The sequence below is a fragment of the Pteropus vampyrus genome, unplaced genomic scaffold (assembly GCF_000151845.1).
Source record: "Pteropus vampyrus isolate Shadow unplaced genomic scaffold, Pvam_2.0 Scaffold256, whole genome shotgun sequence".
Lineage (NCBI taxonomy): Eukaryota > Metazoa > Chordata > Mammalia > Chiroptera > Pteropodidae > Pteropus > Pteropus vampyrus.
The window spans coordinates 459176-481184 of NW_011889037.1; the positions used below are offsets into that span (position 1 = coordinate 459176).

At 63.1% G+C, this 22009-nt stretch overlaps 5 protein-coding genes across 9 annotated transcripts in view; 1 reads left to right on the top strand and 4 right to left on the bottom strand.

The window, feature by feature from the left end:
• GPAA1 (glycosylphosphatidylinositol anchor attachment 1) overlaps nt 1-11222 on the bottom strand; it is a 21458-nt gene extending 10236 nt beyond the window's left edge. The window contains exon 1 of the mRNA XM_023520308.1: nt 11218-11222. The gene's annotated coding sequence lies outside the window, so the exon portion shown is untranslated. The remainder of the gene's footprint in view (nt 1-11217) is intronic.
• On the top strand, nt 7-9694 carry OPLAH (5-oxoprolinase, ATP-hydrolysing). Of its 4 annotated transcripts, none has more exons than XM_011374876.2 (27): nt 7-126; nt 547-827; nt 902-1093; nt 1600-1699; nt 1782-1905; nt 1978-2173; nt 2247-2412; nt 2513-2651; nt 2734-2801; nt 2936-3201; nt 3322-3434; nt 3524-3694; nt 3882-4019; nt 4108-4246; nt 4365-4477; nt 4631-4782; nt 5324-5484; nt 5564-5665; nt 5736-5910; nt 7495-7679; nt 7804-7950; nt 8044-8178; nt 8355-8504; nt 8624-8781; nt 8859-9019; nt 9143-9240; nt 9475-9694. In XM_011374876.2, exons 2-27 carry the CDS (start codon nt 657-659, stop codon nt 9619-9621), a joined length of 3867 nt encoding a protein of 1288 aa, XP_011373178.1. In that variant the 5' UTR covers nt 7-126; nt 547-656; the 3' UTR covers nt 9622-9694. The 4 variants fall into 4 exon arrangements, with proteins under 4 accessions (XP_011373178.1, XP_011373179.1, XP_011373176.1 ...); XM_011374877.2 differs by having other exon boundaries at nt 604-827; XM_011374874.2 differs by lacking the exon at nt 7-126 and adding an exon at nt 207-358.
• On the bottom strand, nt 9322-12236 carry SMPD5 (sphingomyelin phosphodiesterase 5). Of its 2 annotated transcripts, XM_011374873.2 has the most exons (7): nt 11017-12231; nt 10850-10922; nt 10421-10561; nt 10258-10347; nt 10123-10186; nt 9911-10046; nt 9322-9838 (listed from the first exon to the last, which is right to left on the bottom strand). In XM_011374873.2, exons 1-7 carry the CDS (start codon nt 11842-11844, stop codon nt 9722-9724), a joined length of 1449 nt encoding a protein of 482 aa, XP_011373175.1. In that variant the 5' UTR covers nt 11845-12231; the 3' UTR covers nt 9322-9721. The 2 variants fall into 2 exon arrangements, with proteins under 2 accessions (XP_011373175.1, XP_011373174.1); XM_011374872.2 differs by having other exon boundaries at nt 10421-10922; nt 11017-12236.
• Nucleotides 12237-12277: 41 nt separating this feature from the next.
• Nucleotides 12278-21947, bottom strand: LOC111729310 (speriolin-like). Its single transcript, XM_023520283.1, has 4 exons — nt 21644-21947; nt 20977-21531; nt 20724-20863; nt 12278-14279 (listed from the first exon to the last, which is right to left on the bottom strand). The coding sequence occupies exons 1-4, from the start codon at nt 21945-21947 to the stop codon at nt 13950-13952; spliced, it is 1329 nt and encodes a 442-aa protein (XP_023376051.1). The 3' UTR covers nt 12278-13949.
• Nucleotides 21948-21955: 8 nt separating this feature from the next.
• Nucleotides 21956-22009, bottom strand: part of LOC105301976 (speriolin) — an 8733-nt gene continuing 8679 nt past the window's right edge. Inside the window, exon 5 of the mRNA XM_023520284.1 lies at nt 21956-21963. Coding sequence (XP_023376052.1) covers nt 21956-21963 — 8 coding nt within the window. The remainder of the gene's footprint in view (nt 21964-22009) is intronic.

Sequence of the window (22009 nt, forward strand, 5' to 3'; positions counted from 1 at the left end):
GGCCGGGCGCGCCGAGACTGGCCGTGGAGGGGGCGGACCCGGCTCCCGGGCAGGCGCGGGGGTGGGCCGGGCCTGGAGCGAGTGAGACCCGGACAGACAGCGAGCGACCCGGAGCTGTCTGGCTAGGTAGGCCCCGCACCGGGACCCTCCCGCCACGCCTCAGCGCAACGGCCCCACCTCCCCCAGCCCCGCCCCCGTCCCCGCCCCGCTCCACCCGGCTCCGTCACCTGCTCAGGCTCCGCCCCGTCCTGTGTTCCGCCGGGCCTTGGCCCAAAGGTCGAGCCTTTGGGAACTGGAGCTCTCCAGACGTTCCCCCAACCCCGTGCCTCCTCGTGCTGAAAGAACCTGGGCTCCGGTGGTACGTCCCCCTGCTTCAGGCCCTGGGTTTGCTCTGGGAGCGGGGCGCTGACAACTGCGTAATGGGGGGCATTGGGCCTGGCGCCCCAACCTGCCTGGCTCTGGCCCCGCCCTCTGAGCGCACGCTGCAGCTCCGGCTCCTCCCAGAGCCCTTCCTGGACCTGAAATCCCCGTCGCAAATCTGCCCAGGGCTCCCGCCTGTGGATGACCCCCGCCCTCTCCGCTGACCCCAGCTGCTCCACCCAGTTCTCCCAGGCCTACCAGCTGAAGAGTTGCTGCTGGACTCCAGCCGGGTCATCATGGGCAGCCCCGAGGGCCGCTTCCATTTTGCCATCGACCGTGGAGGCACCTTCACCGATGTCTTTGCCCAGTGCCCAGCGGGGAACGTGAGGGTCTTGAAGCTGCTCTCGGAGGACCCTGCCAACTACGTGGACGCACCCACGGAGGGCATCCGCCGCATCCTGGAGCAGGTGGCCAGGGCGCAGTGGTTCGATGGGGAGGGACGCTGGGGCCAGAGGCCTGACACTGACCACGTGGTTTCCAGGAAGGGGGCATGCTATTGCCACGGGACCGGCCACTGGACACCACGCGCATTGCCAGCATCCGAATGGGCACCACGGTGGCCACCAATGCACTGCTAGAGCGTCGGGGGGAGCGAGTGGCGCTGCTGGTGACACGTGGCTTCCGAGACCTGCTGCACGTGGGCACCCAGGCCCGCGAGGACCTCTTTGACTTGGTGAGATCACTGTGCCGTAAGGTGGCTGGGTTGCGCAGCTTATTTTCCCAGGGATGCTGTGGCTCCTCAGGGAGGGCAGTCCTTGGAAGTGTCAGTGACAGCCCAAAGCCACCAGCTGATAGGCAGAGGAGGTTCCAGGCACTGGTAGCAGAATGCTGCGTCCCCTCAGCCTCCAAAGACGTCACATGTCGTGCTGTTCCTGTCTGCCCCCATGCCCTGTGCTGGGCCCCAGGTGTGGGGCAGCCCAAGCCAGCCTGTTCAGGATGGGGGCCGGGAGCCTGGCCCCACCCCCACCCCCATTGCTGGTTCCAGGAAGTTGCTGCCCTTGTGAGCACAGGGCCATTGGCCACTCAGATAGATGTCTGGGGGCAGCGAGCCTTGCCTGCCCCTTCTGCTTGTCTCCTGGCCGGGTCGACTGGCCCGTTGGGACACCTTTCCTCGCCTGCACTGCCCCACCCACACAGGACCCCAGCCTGGGCCTCCTCTGAGCCTCTGCCCACCCCCAGGCCGTGCCCATGCCTGAGGTGCTGTACGAAGAGGTGCTGGAGGTGGACGAACGTGTGGTGCTGTACCGTGGGGACCCAGGCTCCGGGACACCTGTCAAAGGTGCACATGCCTCAGATATTGGGGTTCCGGGGGCAGCATGCCCTGATGGGCCTTTGACAGGCTGATGATGACTCCCCGGCAGGCCGCACAGGGGACCTGCTGGAGGTACAGCGGCCCGTGGACCTGGGGGGCCTGCGTGGGAAGCTGGAGGGACTCCTGTCCAGAGGCATCCGCAGCCTGGCCGTGGTGCTCATGCACTCCTACACGTGAGTGCAGGTGGCGGGATAGGGGTCCTGGGGGGGGCCGCGGGGGTGCAGTGCCCTGAGTCGTTGTCACAGGTGGGCCCAGCACGAGCAGCAGGTGGGCGCACTGGCCCGGGAGCTGGGCTTCACGCACGTGTCACTGTCGTCGGAGGCCATGCCCATGGTGCGCATTGTGCCCCGGGGGCACACAGCTTGCGCGGACGCCTACCTCACGCCTGCCATCCAGCGCTACGTGCAGGGCTTCCGGCGGGGCTTCCAGGGCCAGCTGAAGGTGAGGCACCGCCTACCTGCCCCCTGCGGCCCCCCAGTGCCCGCCCAGCCCCTCACCGTGGCTCCGCCCACAGGACGTGCAGGTGCTGTTCATGCGCTCCGACGGTGGCCTGGCGCCCATGGACTCCTTCAGTGGCTCCCGCGCTGTGCTCTCCGGCCCCGCTGGTGGTGTGGTCGGCTACTCGGCCACCACCTATAGGGCGGAGGGGGGCCATCCTGTCATCGGCTTTGATATGGGAGGTATGAGGGCCGAAGCGTGGCATCTGGGGAGGCTCAATGGCCAGGCTGGGCAATGCCAGGCATCAGGCCTGTGAGCGGCTCTTCACCCATCCGCCCCCAGGCACATCCACTGACGTGAGCCGCTATGCTGGGGAGTTTGAGCACGTCTTTGAGGCCAGCACAGCCGGTGTCACCCTCCAGGCCCCCCAGCTGGACATCAACACAGTGGCAGCTGGAGGGGGATCCCGCCTCTTCTTCAGGTCAGCCCCTCCACCTGGGCCAGGACCCCCAGCCCTGCCTCCCAACCCTCCTCCAATTCCAGTCCTCCCTCCCCCCGCCAAGGTCTGGCCTCTTCGTGGTGGGACCAGAGTCTGCAGGAGCCCACCCTGGCCCCGCCTGCTACCGCAAAGGTAAGGGCTGGTATCCACCCTGCAGGCCCCTCCCCATGCTGCTCAGACCCACCCACCTCTCCAGCCCCGCCCCTGCTGCCCACTCCCGGTCCCCAGCTTTGGCTCCCAACCCGCAAACTGTGCACACCTCCCAGGGGGCCCCCTGACAGTGACTGACGCCAACTTGGTTCTGGGTCGGCTGCTGCCCGCCTCCTTCCCCTGCATTTTTGGGCCGGGAGAGGACCAGCCACTGTCCCCTGAGGCCTCACGAAAGGCACTGGAGGCTGTGGCCACCGAGGTCAACAGCTTCCTAACCAACGGGCCTTGCGCGGCCTCTCCGCTGAGCCTGGAGGAGGTAGCCATGGGGTTCGTGCGTGTGGCCAACGAAGCCATGTGCCGGCCCATCCGCGCCCTTACACAGGTACATCAGCTTTTGCCCTCGCCTCGCAGTCCTGCCCCTGCCTCGGGCAGGCCCACGGGCGTGATGGGTGGGGAGCCCGACAGCGCTGGGTGAGCCCCTGACTGCCTTCTGTCTGCCCAGGCACGAGGCCACGACCCTTCAGCCCATGTGCTGGCTTGCTTTGGGGGAGCTGGCGGGCAGCATGCCTGTGCCATCGCCCGGGCCCTGGGCATGGACACTGTGCACATCCACAGGTGTGTCTGGGCGTGGACCGCGGGTCCTAGGGTGGGGGCCGGCTTTGGGAGATGCCGCACCCTCACAGTCACGTGGCCCTGCCTCACAGGCACAGCGGGCTGCTGTCAGCACTGGGGCTGGCTCTGGCAGACGTAGTGCATGAGGCACAGGAGCCCTGCTCGCTGCCCTATGCGCCTGAGACCTTTGTGCAGCTGGACCAGAGACTGAGCCGCCTGGAAGAGCAGTGCGTGGATGCCCTGCGGGCCCAGGGCTTCCCCAGGTGGGGCTCTGGGGAGCGGGCAGCCGGGCAGAGGGCTCGCAGCATCCCTGCCACCCATTGGCAGGTGTGCCTCCTGGCCTCCCAGGTGCAGCTAGGGCTCCTTCAGGTGGTAGTCAGAGAGGGCTGGACTCTGAGTGCTGGAGCAGAAGGCCTGATCGGTGAATGCCCTGCCTGCCCACCACTGCAGGTCCCAGATCAGCACTGAGAGCTTCCTGCACCTGCGCTACCAGGGCACGGACTGCGCCCTGATGGTGTCGGCCCACCAGCACCCGGCCACTGCCCGCTCGCCCCATGCCGGTGACTTCGGGGCAGCCTTTGTGGAGAGGTATGCGAGCTCACATCCTGTGAGGCCTGGCGGGTGGCCCGCGGCCTGCCTGCCTTGCCCTGATGGCTCCCTTGGGCTGGTGGACCAGGTACATGAGGGAGTTTGGCTTTGTCATCCCTGAGCGGCCAGTGATAGTGGACGATGTGCGGGTGAGGGGCACTGGCCGCAGTGGCCTTCGCCTTGAGGACGCCCCCAAAGCCCAGACTGGACCTCCCCGGGTAGACAAGGTTGGTGGCCCTGCCTGTGCCCACCCACCCACACCCACAGGGACATGGGGACAGGTGTGGATGGGGAGGACCGGGGGGTTCTGACCCTAAGCATCTGACTCGCTCCACACCTCCTCAGATGACCCAATGCTACTTTGAGGGGGGCTATCAAGAGACCCCCGTGTACCTGTTGGGAGAGCTAGGCTACGGCCACAAGCTTCAGGGGCCCTGCCTCATCATCGACAGCAACAGGTGGGCTGAGGCCTGGCCTGGCGGGCTGTGGGGGTGTGGGTAGGGGCCACGGCTGCCGGGGCCTGGGTGTCCCCTGGCTTGGGGATGTGGGGTCACTGGTTGGAAGGGGTGTCTAGCCTGGTCCCTCCAGGCCCTCTGCATATCTGTCCCCAGCACCATCCTGGTGGAACCAGGCTGTCAGGCAGAGGTGACTGAGACTGGGGACATCCGTGTGTCAGTGGGGGCCGAGGCCCCCAGCACGGTGGGTGCCCAGCTCGACCCCATCCACCTGTCCATCTTCTCGCACCGCTTCATGAGCATTGCTGGTGAGTGGCGCCACTGCCCTCCTGGGCCCTCCTCCCTGTGGTGTCAGGTGCGGGGTCTGCCTGCTGGGCAGACGTGGGTGCAGGTGGTACGGCTGGCGGGGGTGTGCAGAGAGAACATGTCACGCAGGGGAAGGGGCAGAAGCGGAGTCTCGGCTGATGGCAGGGCAGGCAGTATGGCCTGGCTCTGGATTGGCACAGCCCCCTGCACCAGGGCGGGTGCCTTCCTGTCAGCAGCCCGTGCCCTGGGATTGCCTGTGGATGGGACGTGGGCTCAGCGCAGTGAACCTGTCAGTGCAGATGTGGGGCCCCAGGTTCTTGCAGGGGCTCCAGACGCTGGGGTAGGGGACGCCCCTCACACAGGCCAGACACAGCCTGGTCACAGCCTCATTGTGTCCAAGTGGGCCACCGCTCACTTCGGGTCCTGGCCGCCGGCCTTGGGGGCCTTGAAGGCCAAGGGTCCTGTTTCTCATACCCGGGGCTGTGCTGTGGGTGCTGTGGGTGCTGTGGGGCCAGCAGGTGCTTGGTCACTCTGTGCCCCCAGAGCAGATGGGCCGAATCCTGCAGCGCACGGCCATCTCCACCAACATCAAGGAGCGCCTAGACTTCTCCTGCGCCCTCTTTGGCCCTGACGGGGGCCTGGTCTCAAACGCCCCCCACATCCCTGTGCACTTGGGCGCCATGCAGGAGACCGTGCAGTTCCAGGTTCGGAGGGTCCCTCCCCCTGCCTTCCAGCCCCTACCTCTGCCCATCCGCGCAACTCAGTGCCTGTCTCCTGGCCCAGATCCAGCACCTGGGGGCGGACCTCCACCCTGGCGATGTACTGCTGAGCAACCATCCCAGCGCGGGAGGCAGCCACCTGCCAGACCTGACTGTCATCACGCCGGTGAGGGCCAGTGCCCGGGGGACTCGGGGGCCAGGCAGCCACCCGGCTGACCGTTGCTCTTCACCCCCAGGTGTTTTGGCCAGGTCAGACACGGCCTGTGTTCTATGTGGCTAGCCGTGGGCATCACGCAGACATCGGGGGCATCACACCAGGCTCCATGCCCCCCCACTCCACCATGCTACAGCAGGAGGGTGCTGTCTTTCTGTCTTTCAAACTCGTCCAGGGGGGCGTCTTCCAGGAGGAGGGTGAGCAGAAGTGATCTGGGGCTGGGGGCTGGGGTTCAGTGGGCTGGCACACATGCTGCTGCCTTAAGCCAGGCCAGGTGGGACGCTGGGACTCAGCCCACCATCTCAGGCCTGTCTCAAGGCTGGGGGAGCCAGGTGGTGACATCTCTCAGCAATGACCAGAGGAGCTGAGACGAGTTCTGCCTCGGTCCGGGAAGGGCCCAGCGGTTTTGGGATGGGAAGTCTGCCAGGACACCCAAGGGAGTAAATGCAGGAGGGGAGGAGCCTGTTAAGTGGGCAGCCGCTTGTGCTTACAGCCTGTACTGGGTCTGTACTAGATCTAGGGGCTGCAGAGAGACAGCAGGGCAGGGGCTGGGGCCGCAGGCTTGGAAAGCCTTCCTGGGCCTGGGTCCGAGTCACTGGGTGGCAGAACAGTGGGGAGGCTGTGAAGGGCCTCAGCAGGGCCCAAGCTGGTCTGCCTGTGGACTGTGACAGGCCCCACCTACTAGCAGAGTGAATGGGGTCCGAGGGTGGTCTGGACCCTGGGCAGGGGGAGTGGCATGGGGGCAGCTGCAGTTATCTGTGATGATGCTGAGTTAAGCCAGGCAGCAATGGTGGGATTAGGCAGTTGTTTTGGAGATCAGGGTTGGTATTCGATGGGATTTAGGGGTCGGGGTTGATGTCAAGTGTGCACAGCTGGAGGTTGGAGGCTGTGGCAGTGAGTGAGCACAGAGCGGCAGCAGGGTCTGGGGAGAGAGGGCATTGGGAAATACAGAGCTGGTCCGAGAGCCCGGGGGCATCCCAGAGTGAGAGGAGGTGACATGGGCAGGGTGGAGGGTGGCATAACAGAGCCACAGGCTGCTGTGGGTGCCAAAGATACAAATAGAGTGACCTAGGTCCAGTTGCTCTCTTGGTCAATGTGCGTGAGGGCAGGGGGACAAGGATTATGGAAAGGTCATGTATAGGTATGTGACAGAGGACCCAGTGGCCAGGGAGCCTCAGAGAGGACCTCAACATGGACTTGAGCACGGCCTTCCAGAAGTGGGGCGAGATCCCTGAGGCCAGGACCTACACTGCTTGCCAGGAGCTGAGGCCTTGTCCAGACCTGTTGGGGGTGGGGGTGCTGCGCAGACAGCCCCTGGATGCTCTTTCAAAGTGGTTGGCTGTGGGGGCCAGTGGGGCCAGAGGGCCCAGGGACATGTGAGTGGGGGAGGGTCAAGGAAGTGATTTTTCTCCTGAGAAAGGGGAGGGAGGCCCAGAGAGGCTGGAGGGAGTGGGTCCAGGTGGTGGGGTGACAGGAGGGGAGGGATCAAAGGAGGGAGGAGAGTTTGCAGAGGGACAACTGTCTCTGTCCCTCCCCACTCCTGCTGTTTGCCCCAGCCTCGGTATATTGGGGGGACTGGGGTTTGGGAAGGAGGAGGTTCAGTAGAAGGGCAGAAGCTGGGAGTTTTGGGGGTGCTGAAGAAGTCGGCAGGGTTGTGGGGAGCCAGTGAGGGCCCAAACAGGAAGCCCACGGTGTCCACGAGGGTTCAGCAGGTGTGGAGCAGGACAAGGCAGCCTTGGGACTTGGAGGGTGGCTCAGTGGTGACTCTATCCACCAACCAGCGGTAACTGAGGCCCTGCGGGCCCCAGGCAAGATTACCGGCTGCAGTGGGACCCGGAACCTGCACGACAACCTGTCAGATCTCCGTGCCCAGGTGGCAGCCAATCAAAAGGGCATCCAGCTGGTGGGGGAGCTCATCGGGCAGTATGGTTTGGACGTGGTGCAGGCCTACATGGGCCACATTCAGGTGGGCCTGGGGGCAGGAGCATGGGGTGGCTGTGCCCGTGCCCAGACAGCTGGGCAGGTAGGGGAGGGGGCACCTGGCCCCCCTTGAAGGCGGCAAGGCTGCCTCTCAACATACTCCCTGCCAGGCAAATGCAGAGCTGGCTGTGCGGGACATGCTTCGGGCCTTTGGGACCTCCCGGCAAGCCAGGGGCCTGCCCCTGGAGGTGTCTGCAGAGGACCACATGGACGATGGTTCCCCTATCCGGCTCCGCGTGCAGATCAACCTGAGTCAGGTCAGGCTGCAAGGGTGGGGGGCAGGGTGGGGAGTGGTCCAGGGCGTAGCCGTCAGGCGGCTGACACCTCTCCCCTCTGCTCCGGGTGGGCAGGGCAGTGCGGTGTTTGACTTCAGCAGCACCGGACCGGAGGTGTTTGGCAACCTCAATGCGCCGCGGGCCATTACGCTGTCTGCCCTCATCTACTGCCTGCGCTGTCTGGTGGGCCGCGACATTCCGCTCAACCAGGTGTGCAGGGGTGTCCTGTGTGCGAGGTCAGTAGGTCGACCCCAAGCCGCAGGTCACCCTGAGTGAGCCTGGGGCGAAACCAGCCCAACAGCCCAATACCGGACTGATCCTGGAGGTGCTGGCAGGTGGGACGCATCTCTCTCTCTGCCCCTGAGAGCCGGCCCCTCCCCCCACAGGGCTGCCTGGCGCCGGTGCGCGTAGTGATTCCTAGAGGCTCAATCCTGGACCCATCTCCCGAGGCAGCGGTGGTGGGCGGCAACGTGCTCACGTCCCAGCGCGTAGTGGACGTCATCCTGGGGGCCTTCGGGGCCTGTGCCGCTTCCCAGGTGCGGCGGGCGGGCGGGCGCTGCTCTGGCTTGCTGGGGTGGCGGGCTGCGGGGAGGCTGGAGCGCACACCGAGGGGATGCCGCCTTAGCTGAGAGCAGCAACCGCTTGCCCCTGCCAGGGCTGCATGAACAACGTGACCTTGGGCAACGCCCACATGGGCTACTACGAGACGGTGGCGGGCGGCGCGGGCGCGGGCCCTGGCTGGCACGGGCGCAGCGGCGTGCACAGCCATATGACCAACACGCGCATCACCGACCCTGAGATTCTGGAGAGCAGGTGAGCCTGCGGGCGGGGCCGGGGAGACGGCCGCAGGACGAGCCCCGTCGGGCTTCACTGAGCTCCTGGCCTTGCAGGTACCCGGTCATCCTGCGCCGCTTTGAGCTGAGGCTGGGGTCCGGGGGCCGCGGCCGATTCCGGGGCGGCGATGGTGTCATCCGCGAGCTGCTGTTCCGCGAGGAGGCGCTGCTGTCCGTACTGACCGAACGCCGCGCCTTCCGGCCCTACGGTCTCCACGGTGAGCGCATCTCCCCTCCCCCAACTACATCCGCCCTTCCGCCGGGTCTCTCCCTATCTCCCCACCAAGCCCCGCCAGGTCTCTCCCTCTCTTGCCTCCTGAGCCACCCGGAGCCTCTTGCAGGGGGCGAGCCCGGCGCCCGTGGCCTAAACCTGCTGATCCGCAAGGATGGCCGGACAGTGAATCTGGGCGGGAAGACGTCCGTGCTTGTATACCCCGGGGTAAGGATTGTCGCCTGTCTTGTCCCATCTCCATCACCCCAGAGGCCCCAATCCTGTGGAAGGTGAACAAACTTGCAAAAATAACCAGAGACCCAGTTTAATTTGGCTCTTGAAGGAAGGAGGGCCAGGGCTGGGGTGCGCTGCTGTGTGTCTATGGGGGAGGGGGGGAGGGAGACCTCAGGGGGCGGCAGGCGGGTACCACGTCCTCACTGATCTTGCCCCTCTGCTCCACAGGACGTGTTCTGCCTCCACACACCAGGTGGCGGGGGCTACGGGGACCCGGAGGAGCCTGCTCCACCCCCGGGGTCACCCCCGCAGCTCCCAGCCTTTCCTGAGCGTGGCAGCGTCTATGAGTACCGCCGGGCCCAGGAGGCGGTGTGAGGGAGGGCCTGCACAATAAAGAGCCATCAAATCGCCTGGTTCAGCCGCGACTGGCCAGGCTCACGCTCCGCTATCCTCGTCTGTCTTTCCATCCGTCCACTCAGCTGCTGCCCGCGTGCCTGCCTTGGGAGGGCATGGAAACTCGGAGCCGAAGTCCCACGGCCAGGTGGTCTGTGAGTCCCGCCAGGGCAGTGCTGAATGCCACCTGTTCTACTTCCTGGGGGGTGAAGGCAGGTTGAGGGGGTGTCCCAGCGCCAGCTGGCCCAGCGCCCTGAGCTCTGGTACTTACTGGGCTCAGTGGGCTTGCGGGCACGCCTCGATACATGATGTAGTCCAGGCGCCGTCCCCTCCAGGGCTCAGCCCGGTAGCCTCCGTGGGGAGGGCCTGCCAGGTAGTGGTGGCGCCCTTCCTCCTGCTCCAGGGCCCTGAGGGGGGCGGTGTCATCAAAGCCCGGGCACCTCTCTGTTGGAGGCGGTGCCTGGACCCCTGGGTGCCCCTCACCTCTGCAGCATCTCTGGGGAGCAAGCCACTGACTGGTGGAGTGTGGAAGGGTTCAGTATCGTCCCTGGGGGAGAGCGGTATCAGCGGGAGCGCGGCCTGGAGCCCTCCCTAGGTCCGCCCGGACCGCGCGCCTACCCAGAGCCCAGGGCTGCTCCTGGCGTGTGCCCAGGCGGCAGGGGTCGCAGAAGCGGCTGAAGAGCTGGTGCTCCTGCTCCTGCGCTTGGTCTGCAAAGAGAGGGCAGCGCTTGGTGGGCGGGGCCAGGCCGCCAGCGCCCGCCCCGCTGAAGCCTTTCCTCACCTAGCGAGCAGTTGTCGAAGTTCAGGTCACCCAGGAGCACGCTGAAGGCCACGGCCTCGTCACTCTGGCAGCTCTCGGCCTCAAAGTGCTCGACCCAATCCAGCAGCAGCGTCATCTGTTTACAGCGCAAGGGCCCGTCCTCTGTGGGGAGCGGGGAGTGGGAAGGGAGAAAGACTCGGCCCAGGGTGCCATTCCGCATCCGGAACGCACAGCGGAACCGCGCCGCCGCCCCCCCTTTCCCCCCCTCGCCGCCCTGCTGGGTCCTCATCTGTGAGTCCGCCAGGGCACTCCACAGGGCTTTCGGTGCCTGGCAGTGAACAAATGGTGGGGGCGGGGAACGGAGGTACAAGCGAGGGTTAGGACTCATCGCCACCACTCGGAGGCAGATTGGCCTGCCCACGTGCCAACGATCTCGCCCGCGGGGCTCACCACTAGGCGCATGCAAGTGCGTGCAATGCAGGAAGCCCACGATGCGGTGCCCGTCCACGAGTCCCAGCTGCGCCTGCAACACCACGGACAGCCCCAGCAAACCGTGCCCGTTCGACCCCGCGCCCCGCCCCCTCCCCGGCGGGGATCTCTCGGCCGTGCGCGGGTACCTGTGCAGAAAGCAGTCCCTTGGAGGCCAGCGCGTCCTCGCGACGAGCGTAGGGGAAGGAGCGGAAGGAGGCGCGCAGCAGCGGGTAGCGCGAGGCCAGCAGCAGCCCGCTGCCCAGCAGCTTGAGGTGCGGCCCCGGCTGCAGGCCGAACGTGCCCACGTCATGCAGCACTGGGCCCAGATTGGGCGCCAGGAGGTTCACCAGGCGGCGCGCCGCGCGCAGATCGAACACTTCCTGCAGGCACACGAAGTCCAGACCCTCCGGGACCGCGGCGGTCAGCACTCCGCGGGGCGCCCCCGGCCCTGGCGCGCTGCAGCCCGTGGCCCCATAGCGCGAGGGCCGCATGCCGGTGAGCAGCACGGTGCCCACGGCCTCGGCCCGCCGCTGGCTGTGCTGCAAGTTGCTGAAGCGTGCCAGCCCGTCGGGAAGTAGACACAGGTTGGCGCTGAAGAAGCTGAAGCAGCGCGCAGGCTCAGCTGTGGGGCGCCAGGGCGTGGGGGGCGCCCAGCAAAGCGGAGGGGGCTGGTAGCAGAAGGGGCGGCGCCAGGCCTGCAGCAGCAGCCAGAGCAGCAGGCCGGGCAGTGCCGGCGGTAGGCCGACGAGCAGCAGCAGCAGCAGCGCCGCTCCGGCTTTCGCGGCTGTGCCCAGCCACCTCAGGCCGCTCGGGCGCGCCATTGGCGCCCAGCAGCCCAGCAGCTGGTCCAGGGCCCAGTAGGCCGGGAAGAGCAGCACGCGGGCCAGGCAGTGGAGGGCATGCAGCACGGGGTTCGGGAAGGGCGAGGGCTGGAAGGCGCCAGGCTCCGGAGGCCAGTCGGGCGAGGATTGCATGGCGCGCGGGACTCTTCCGTCGCGGGGCGCCTCGGCGACTCATTCGCTTCCAGCGTTGCGAGTAGACTTGTCGGGTTGTCGGTGGGAGCTGCAAGTGGCGCAAGCTGTGCGCGGGAAGGCACTGTGACTCGCGAGCCTGGGGGCGGGGCGCCGGCGAAGGTGCGCGTCGCGGGAAGCCGCCCTCTCCTCGCCGGCGCCGTATGTCGGCGGCGGTTGAAGAGAACAAAAAGGAAAGCGAAAGGGACCCTGTTAGTCCCGCCCAAGATCCTCGCCCCGCCCCGCCCGCTCCTGAAGGCCGCTCGGAGACCCCCCAGGCCCCTCCTACGGGGGCAAAATCTGGGGAGCAGCCTGCACCGAGCGACGGCGACCCTTTCTAGGGCGGGCGGGCGCAGCGCTAGCGAGTTTGATGCGCGCTGCGTCCCGCTTTCTCCTCTCCTGAAAGTCCGCTTGGAATAGCCCGGGAGCTGTCAGATTGCAGGATCTACTTTACCCCCATCTTCTGCCCAGAAGTACGATGTTCCACACCTGAGTCAAAAGACAGGTCCCCAAATGAGGGATGGACTCGGAGCGGCCTAACCAGCCAGCCCACTCAGCGCCCCGCGGAGCCCCCACAAGGCCGGCGCACAGTGGTGACGGCTCTGTGACTCTACCCCAAGGAGCTTCCAATCTGGGGGGCAGGGACCGTTGGTTCTGTCCTGCGCAGCCGCTCCCGCGGGGCGCACGAGCCTGAGAGAAGCCAGTTCCGCTTGCGCCGAAAGCTCCAGCACCTGTTCGGTTGGTTTCTGGGACGAGCTGCCTGGTGCTGTCCAGCGCTGCTAGCCCCCCACCTTTCTAACTCGAGCTGTGAACCAGTCTCTACAGCTGCCGCGGCGGATTCTTAAATTGCCCTGCACCTCTACTGGCAGGGAGGTGGAGGGCTTCTGTCCCCTACCCCAATTCTCCAGGATACCTCCATCCCTGGCGCTGGGCTGCTCATGGCTACTTTGCTGGAAGATGTACACCCACAGAGTTCTTCCCATCTCTATGGAGCCCTTCTCCACCCTTCCCAGAGGTCTGGCTGGGCCACCTGAGGTCCCAGGCTGGGAGTGGGAAGGGTAGAGTGGCAGGGAGCCCTGGGGCAAGAGGGTCCCGGCAGCCCCTCCTTCCCCGTAGCCCTCGCTGGTTGCTGACCCTGGGTCTTCTCCACACCGTCCACCTCCCATCGCAGCTCCAGCCTCCTGCCTTTCCACGGGCAGGCCGTCTCCTTTCCATCCTGAGGGCCAGAGGCCACTCTGTGTGGGCTTCCCCACACTGCCCTCTGTCCTCACGCATGCCCTGGCAGGGACAACCATCCTGGCCTATACCTCTCAGCTTCCTGCACTATCCACAAGCCCTTGCCCATCAGAGCCTACAGGTTACCTCCTGGTGCCCCCTCCAAGCCCATGCCTCCTCTGCCCTGCTCTGTCCTGCTTCCTAGCCAGCAGCAGGCTGGTTGTGCCCTTGCCTGCTTGGGTCTCCCACCCCGGGTCCCAGCACCTTGTGACACCGCCTCTTCTTCCCCACCCACGGGTGCCTGGGGAAGTGCCCTGTCTCCCTGGGCTGCCCTGTGCCAGGATCGAATGAGGCTTTCTCCTGGTTCCCTCTTCTCTAGTCTTCCCGCCCTCAGTGAGGTCCCAGCAGCCCCCACTCCCTGCTCCTCATCCCTGCCTCGCACAGGGGGAGGGGCTCCCACATCCCTGCCTCCCTCCCACCGCCGCCTTCCACCCTGCGCCCAGGCCTCAGCCCTGCGTGAGTCTCCAGTGCTGCTGGCACCACCATGACCCTTCTCTGCCAGCTAGGCTCCTTCCCGTTTCCTGTTCTTCTCCAAGTCTCTGGGGTTTCTGCTGCTCTGCCAGGTGCCAGGTGAAGGGAGCCTTGGGGCCTTCGGCACACCCCGATGACCAGACAGCTGCCCCTGGCCCTGGGCAGGCCAAATGAAGGGGCACGGGGGAGGAGGCGCTGGAGCCGCCCGAGGAGGCAGCACAGCCAGGAGTGCCGGCAGGCCCAGCAGCCAGCGTCTATGGGAAGCTTTAATGGCCTTGCACCAGGGAGCAGGGCAGAGCCAGCCTGGGCTGGTGGGGACAGCATCACCAGATGAACATGGGCTTGCCGTCGTCATGTGCCAACTGGCTGAGGCAGGAGAGCAGCAGCAGTGCGTCGGTGAGCATGTTGGGGTGCACGGTCTCCACCAGCACGTGCTGCAAGAACTCTACGGTGTAGGAGCCACCCTCAGACGCGGCCAGCTCGGGCCGCTCCCGCAGGATGCCGTAGGCGTTCACCAGCTGCTCGGTCAGTGCCGGGTGCACCCTCCCGTTGTAGCCCAGGCTCTGCAGCCGGTTCATGATGCTCACGTAGCGCTGTGTGAGCGTCTGGCACAGCTCTTCATCCAGCTTGTGGTCGTTGGGGTTCAGGGAGGCCTGAGGGGAGAGCGAGGGGACATGGGCAAGTGAGGGGCAATTTCTGAAGCCCCATCACCTGTTCCATCTGCCACCAGGGATTCGGGACTGAGCTGAGACCACGAGGGATTGAAGAAGGAGCATGGCTGGGAGTCTGGGATGAATGGTGAGGGGCCACTGACCCAAGAGACACACCCTGGGGGTTTTCCCAGGCCTCCTCCTGGCTCCCTGTCCTGCTACCTCTCAGCCTTCTCTCCAGGCGCCTCCTGTGACCCCCAGGCTGCATCCTCAGCAGCCTGAACACTCCCTGCAGGAGTCCCCATCCCTCATGCCGACGTGATGACCCAAGGCCTGGTGCCAAGTGCTCCCCGTCTCAGCACTGGGCATCCCGCGCCCCTCGGGTGCCTGCTCTTAGCGCTCGGACATGGGGACTGGCAACAGCTGGGGCATCTTGACCAACTTGTTCACCTGTGACCCCCAGCCAGGCAGTGACTACATCCTTCTTCTTTCCACCCCTCCTGCCGTGGCCTCCTGGTCATGTGACCTGGGCAGTCACACAGGAGCCGATGTTCAGAGCACTCAGCTTGATGCCCCGCTGTAGCCATCTTGGAGTTCTTCCTTATTTCTAACCAGGATCCCTGTATTTTCATTTGCACTGGGTCCCATAAATTACGTACCTGTCACAGGCGCAGCCGTCCCCAGGCCCACAGAGCTCCTGGTCTTAAGCGGCAGTGGGATGGGGTATCTCGCTGCCTGAGCCCTCCAGCGCTCGGGCCAGGGCTGGCCTGCTTGCCCCCTCCCAGCATCCCCCAGATGCCTGCCAGGCTGCTCCCTAACCCGAGGGGGCTGGGCCGGGATCTGAAAGATCAGGACAGCAGGGGAAAGAACGTGCCCAGGAACGGCACGCATGGTGTGGGAGATGCCGGGGGCTGAGCACATAGTGGGCCCACAGGGAGAGCCGGCTCAATGACTACTACTGTCACCACACTGGGTCTGAGCCTCAGCTTCTCTGCTGTGACACCACCTGACAGGGCTGTCTGGGGACTAAAGGAAATGTGTCAGCACCACTGCATGGGGATCTCAACGCCATGGGACACCTCGGTGGGCCCCACACTGAGCTGTGTTTCAGAGGAATAGAGAGGTGACGTACATTGTTGGGTGCTGAAGTTTGCTGGGCGAGACCAGGATCTGGGAGCGAGGGGACTGCGAGGCAGGCCACACTCTCAGCACCTCGCGCCCACCCTTAAACTCTCCTGTCCCTCCCCCCCCATAGCTCTCTATGGCTGTTCTTGTTGATCAAAGGCCTCCCCAGGAGAGGCTGAGACCCCTGAGGGCAGAGGCTGTCTGTCTGGTAGGCACTTGGCACACACTGAATGCTCATACTAGTCAGGTGTGACTAGATGGAGGGGCTAGGGTAGCTGTGGACCAGTAAGGTGATGGTGGCTTGGACTGGAGTTCATAGTGGGGGACAAGAGAATGTAGCTATATGTGCATGGGGAAGTCTTTAGCAGGAGAACCAGCAGGGTGCGAAGTGGACCGGATGTGGCGGAGAGAGCAGGCGTGACCAAACATGCACACCCCAAAGAGACTAAGCACATGCGCTCACCGTCCAGCCCTTCCATCCTGGAACACCACGACACTGACCATGCTCAGTGATGCGGGAAAAGGTAGCAAATGTCACAAAATCAGTGTGGTACAGACCTTGTTTTCTGAACAAAGGGCAAGAGCATTAGAAAGAAAAAGACAGCCAAACGTTCCTGGGACGATGGAGACTGGAGGGTGCAACCTAACTGATTCTCGAGTCCGAAAGGCAGTCCACTGCAGTTAGGGAAATATTTAGACCTGAACAGCCCAAGCTGCCTGTCCAACCCTGTGGGACGCAGCCAGAGCGGGGCTCTGAGGCAGGTTGGAGATGCAGCAGACGCACAGGCCACTCCAAGACTCCACGTTAACAACAGAAGCAGCTGATAAACAACAGAACACTGTCCCTCTGCCCTGGATCCTGTCCCACCATCTACTCTGGCCGGCGTTCCCGTTGTACCAGTTGTTAAATATATTGGCTATCTCCTCGCCCTAAATGTATTTATTTAAAGACAGATGTAAAATAAAATGACTTAGAGTTGGCTTCATAGCGTAGTGGTTAGCACATTTGCTTTACATGCAGAAGGTCCTGGGTTCACGCCCCAGGTGGAGCCACGGATCATACCCCGGGTGTACCAGGCCCCCCAAGCACTCCTGGTGCTTTTTAGGGTGCCAGGCCCCGGGGGCGAGTGGGAGGAGATGCCCTACCTTCAGAAATCCAGTTTTTAAGGGGAAATGGCAACATCTATAGGTCAGGGGTGTGTGAGTGAATTAAAGAGGGGAAAAAAATAAAATAAAATGACTTAGGTGCTCAACTCAAGAAAGAAAAATAAAGCAAATCTAAAGGTAGCAGCAGGAATGAAATAATAAACAGCGGAAATGAGGAAACAGAATCAAAGGATCAACAGAGAGGGTCAGCAAGACAAAACTGTGCAGTCGACACGCTCCACTGCAGAGAACTTTCGACCGGCTTCCCTTAAACTCCCATTCCCTTAAACCCCCAGCTGAGACCACATGTCCGGCCTCCTGCAGCAAGTCGTGACATCTCTAAGTTCCAACCAATGGGAGGAGACTAGGGCTGTCAGATCCGGCCTCTGGGCCAGAGCGCGGCCCTCCGCACCCCTGACTGGTGGTCAGCAGGGCCCAAAGATAAACACCTGGCTTATCGAAACACCTGCAGTTCTATCACAGCATCTCCGCACGGCCTCCAAAGAAGAAGCGAAGCTAGAGCTCGTAAATAACAGCAAACAGCATCCCACTGTAATTACAAAGCACCAGGAAACGATATGGTTTACGATCAGACTATCTAATCACGAGTCTCAAATGTTAAAAGAGAAAAGAAAGTAGGGAAACAATCGTGTGATCATCTCAATGAGAGACAGAAAAACATCCTCAAAAGTTCAATATTTGTCCACGATTTAAAACAACAACAACAACAACAAAAACCCTCAATGAATGAGGAAGAGGAAAAACTTCTTTATCTGATTTGGCAGATGCTAAACCTGGTTCATCTGGCTTTTATTTTACTGCTTTCTCGTGCCTTCCTGAGCTCCATGAGTCTGGAAGCTAAAAATCACGTTTTAGGTAGCCCCGTGTGACCTGGGGTTCTGCCCAGCACATACCCCATGGATGGAACCTCCAGGTGGAAGAGAGTGCCTAGGAGGTGGTGCACACAGAGGGTGCAGGTTTTCAGAAGTGTGCAGTAGCTATGGCCCTGGTTCTTTGGGGCTGCTGTACTAAATTCTGGGTATTCGAGTGGGAGTCTGCCTGTTGTCCCCGGGGCATCAGTGGAAGTGGTGAGCCGAGTCTCTGGTGTGCTGGCATTTTTACTGGCTGTAGAGCAAACAAGTCTAATTCTGTATCCTTCCTTGAGCTGCTGTGACCACCCAAACATTTATAATAAATCCTTTTCTGCTTACAACAGCTAGTGTGAACTTTGTTACCTGCAACCTAGAACTCTGACTGGCCTGAAGAATATCTGGCAGAAAGCCTGGGACACACGACCTGCCTAATGCGAAGGCTGGAGTGGGTGTTTCTAGTCAAATCAAACAAGATGAGGTTGATGTATTATCTGCTTCTTTTAAATTCTATACACTATGATTGTCTACACAGAAAAGCCAAGATGATATACAGGCTATGACAACTGAGGGTTTGGCAAGGTAGCCAGATAAAAAAACCATTACACAAAATCCCAAACATTCTTGGCAGGCCAGTGAGTGGGACTCTGGAGAGTATCAGGCGGGGCACCATAGGCCCAGCTGGACACAGTTACAGGGTACCACCCTCCGTCACCCTCACTGATGCAGCTGAACTCAGGGTCTCCTAGGAGTAGGGTGTCGAAAGAAAGGCAACTCAGAGCATCCCTCAAAGGGCAGAAGACCTTTGCCATTGGGTGAAAGAGGCGGAATGCATGAACGCCAGGACAAATTTGAGTTGGGCTTAAAAAATGGCATACCTGTCTCTGCAAACTCAGAAAAAAAGACAGCTAGGTTCAGTGAAAAAAGTCAGTAAGTCCCTATTGAAAACAGGGCTCTCTAAAAGCTTTTTAGTCATAAATCTTATTGCATTTGTGAAGCAAACAGCCCTGGTTTGGACAGTACCAGATCTCCCCAGGTTCAGTGGGTCCGTGTAGAATTTAGGGAATGTAGCAACCACCGGCATTTGGAGTTTGCACGCAGAAAAACCAACGAGATGTTCCAGGGAAAGGAAATGAAAGGCTGGGCAACGTGGAATCACATGCAAATAGGAGCCAATGGATGGTCCAGCCAAGCAGGCAGGATGGCCCCGAGACCAGCATATGTCTTTATGATCCCCAGATGTGACTGGACGTCACCCTGCACCCGGCCCTGCAGAAGGCCGGCCGGGGGCATCTGCTGGGGTCCTGAAGGCAGCATCTGTGCATCTGGACTCCGGGGGATCCTCCTCCTTAGAACTCGGGGGCGAGCGAATGGTCCCAGCAGCGCTGTTGCTGATGGAAGGAGAATGGGGCCAATGGCTCTGGGATTGGCAATGGTGGCCACTGGGCAGAGTGACCGAGGAAGTCGTGATGAGAGCCGCAGGCTCCCAGAGGCTGCCAGGACGGCAGTGGAGGCACTGGTCTCCGAGCTCAGCGGGCACTGAGCTCCCGACCTCCTCAAACACCGAGAACGATCGTCTCCATACATCCCGCCATCCGCTTCCTGCCTCTTCCCTAGACTCACCGCTTAGTGCTGTGACTTAAATCCTACGAGGTAAGTGACGACTCTCAGGTAGAGCACAGAGGAGCCTGGGAACGCAGGACTTATGCAGCCAATCCCTCCACCAGAGGCCGATGTGTTTTTATCTCTTGCATTTAAATGTGCATTTTCAAACAGTAGGACGTCTCTTCACAGAGATGTTACTGATTTCCACGTGGGCAACCAGACCAGCGCTTGTAAACGTGACCTTTGCCGACTAGATATCACACGCGGCACTCTAGAGACATAAATATTGTGCTTCTACCACGTCGCTGGCCGAGTTTTGAACAGCCACGGCCAGTCTGCACTCGTGACACGGCAGTGGCCTTGGCAGTCCTGGACACGCGTCAAGGGTGGTCAAGCCAAACACGACCAAAGTGGGCCGGGCGACATGAGCACGAGAAGCGATGGGTGTGTAGGGTACTCAGCACCGTAAGGACGCGCAAACGTCCTCAATTCGATATGAAAACCAGCGCGAAACTAGAAATGTGAACTAGGCTTTCCTGGAACCTGATGAACTGATCCTAAAATTCATATTGAAGAACCGAGGGCCCAGGGGAGCCGAGAACGATCTGGAAGGAGAGAAACGCTCCTGCTCGGTCATCCTCCTGTGATGAGGCCGGCGGGGCGAGGAGTCCCCAACGGCACACAAGACACGCAGTCGGGACTGACGGCTCCCCTTTGCCCCCTACCACACCAGCCTTAAGCAAGACATGGAAAGTACAAACTATAAAGGGACAAGCGGGTAATTCTGACCACATTAACATTAAAGGCCAAGGGCACCTTAACGGAAAGGAAGGAAAGATCAAACGCGGATGCCCATGAACCCGCTGTGACGAGCCGTTCCCGCTCATTCACAGCCAGGTCTGTGGTGCACAGACAGTGACAGCCTGAGAGGAGGTGGCAGGGAGCACAGACAGCTATTCTCCCAAAGGAAGCCCACGTGGCCCAAAGGCGGAGGTGGCGCGCACGCCCCCGACAGGCGCGGCGACCCCTCCCGCGCTGACGTGGCGGCGGGGAAGGGCGCGCATGCGCTCGTTCTGGACAACGGCTCCCGGGAGTCCAGCCCCACGCAGCCCGCGCAGCCCCGCTCCGGTTCTCGGTGCCTTGGAGAGCCTCCCGCCGCGGTGGCAAGCAGACCCGCTCGGGCGCTCGTGGAAAGGATCGTCCTCCGTGTCCCTCAGGGAGTAGGCTGGGTAGGCCGCTTGCTGAACCCCGGCCTGAGGTTTCCCCAGCCACGAGGCGGCCGCCTGCTCAGAGGCTCCAGGACCTGCCTCCCCTGTGCTCCCCAGTGCCCCTTGAGGACACTGACAGGGCAAGGGAGAAGATGTGGACTCTGCCAGTCTGGGGGAGGCCCCGAGGAGGCCATTGCGGTGGCAAAGGGGGCGAGTGCAGGTCTGACCGTGCTCAGGACCCTCCCCTGCCGGGTGCTCTGGGATGGCCGTGGCTAGGACACCAGGCTCCCGCTACGAGATGCTCTGGACACTCGCCGGCCCCTGGGACTGAGCACGATGCTTCCTCCATCCCAGGGTGCACCTCGGATTTTGCTACGGTCCCTAAGCTGGAGTGCAGGGCCCCCCAGCCGGCCCTCTAGGGCCAGCATGCTTCCATTCCTCCCAGGTGCCAGGGCCAGGCCCTCTGGCGGTGACTGGGAGACGGCCCCACACACCTGGATGATCTTTTCAGGGATGTTGGAGACGGTGAAGCCATAGAGGCGCACGCGCTCGGGGAAGATGCTGGACAGGATTCTGCGGTCCAGCTGGAAGGCGATCTCCCCCACCAGCCGCTCCCAGGCCAGCTGCTTCGGCTCTGGGGACAGCAAAGGGTGGAGGGGGTATCAGCAGTCGTGGTCAGCAGCCCAAGCAGGTGGGTGCCCAGGTGGCAGCCCCCCTGGAACCGTGGGAACCGGCTGTGGCACTGACCTCGGGGGCAGTCAGTTAACTTGCTGCTCTTGCGGTGGGCCAGCTTCCGCTCCAAATCCGGCATGGTTTTCCGAGTTGGTTCTGCGACACCGCGGGGGCCCCGCGTGTCGTTGACGGAAGCCGGGGAGGAGGAGGTTCGAGGCGGGGAGTAGGGATTGCGCGGGGGGGAGTGGGAGGTGGGCGAGGGCCGGGTGGGGGAGTGATGTGCCCGGATGGGGGAGTGGGGGGTGCACTGGGTGGTGTGGGAGGCACTCGAGGCGGTGTAGTTGGTAGCAGCCTGGGGGGCGGGAGTGGGGGCAGAGGGGAGGGCTGCAGCGGTGGCGGGGGCAGCTGAGGAGGCGGGGACAGAGGCTGGAACCGAGGCTGGAACCACTTGTGCCTGGGCGGCACCAGGCTGGGTCCGGGGGTCTGCGGTGCTGTAGGAGAAGGCTGTCATGGGGCTGGGCGTGCCCGCGGTGCCCACGGGGGTGGAGGTCTGGATGGGCGCACCCACGAATGTCATGCTGAGGGGCTCCGGGTCCTGGGTCGGCCGGGGGTGCTCGGTGGAGAGTGGGACTAGCGACAAGGTGGGGGCAGAGAGGAGAGGATGAGAGCGAGGCAGGACCAGGCCCTAGCCTGGCGGGGGCCCCTCCCGGCCCCCCGCTGCCCCTCCTCCTGCACGGGGTACCTTTGGAGGTGACAGCAGGCCCTGTGCCAGCTGAGGGATGGGGTCCGCGGAGTGGCTCTGCCAGCCGCACCCTTGGGGCCTCCGATAGCACCAGATTGCTCATGGGGTTGGCCAGAAGGTTCTGAGAGACACCTAGAGGGGCAGCCGTGGAGGTGAGCAGGGGGCTGCTCAGAGAGACAGCCATCGTGCCTGTCACAGGGGCCATCAGGGGGCTGCTCTGAGGCATGGCCATGGAGCCCGTCAGGGGGCCGGTCGAGGGCAGCCCCAGGGAGCTGGTCAGTGTGCCCGCTGGGGACACTGCCATGGGGCCGGTCAGGTGGCTGCTTGGAGTCAGGGGGCCGGTCGAGGGCAGGCCCAGGGAGCTGG

Bases quoted from the DNA above. Each gene is read 5' to 3' on its own strand.
- OPLAH (XM_011374876.2), top strand. From the start codon at position 657: ATGGGCAGCCCCGAGGGCCGCTTCCATTTTGCCATCGACCGTGGAGGC. The intron at 828-901 runs GTGGCCAGGGCG...CGTGGTTTCCAG, and splicing joins TCCGCCGCATCCTGGAGCAG to GAAGGGGGCATGCTATTGCC. The intron at 3,695-3,881 runs GTGGGGCTCTGG...CCACCACTGCAG, and splicing joins CGGGCCCAGGGCTTCCCCAG to GTCCCAGATCAGCACTGAGA.
- SMPD5 (XM_011374872.2), bottom strand. From the start codon at position 11,844: ATGCAATCCTCGCCCGACTGGCCTCCGGAGCCTGGCGCCTTCCAGCCC. The intron at 10,187-10,257 runs GTAGGCGCGCGG...GCTCTCCCCCAG, and splicing joins GGAGCAGCCCTGGGCTCTGG to GGACGATACTGAACCCTTCC. The intron at 9,839-9,910 runs GTAAGTACCAGA...TTCACCCCCCAG, and splicing joins CCGCAAGCCCACTGAGCCCA to GAAGTAGAACAGGTGGCATT.
- LOC111729310 (XM_023520283.1), bottom strand. From the start codon at position 21,947: ATGGCAGTGTCCCCAGCGGGCACACTGACCAGCTCCCTGGGGCTGCCC. The intron at 21,532-21,643 runs GTACCCCGTGCA...CCTTGTCGCTAG, and splicing joins GCCTGCTGTCACCTCCAAAG to TCCCACTCTCCACCGAGCAC. The intron at 20,864-20,976 runs GTCAGTGCCACA...TGCTGTCCCCAG, and splicing joins GTTAACTGACTGCCCCCGAG to AGCCGAAGCAGCTGGCCTGG.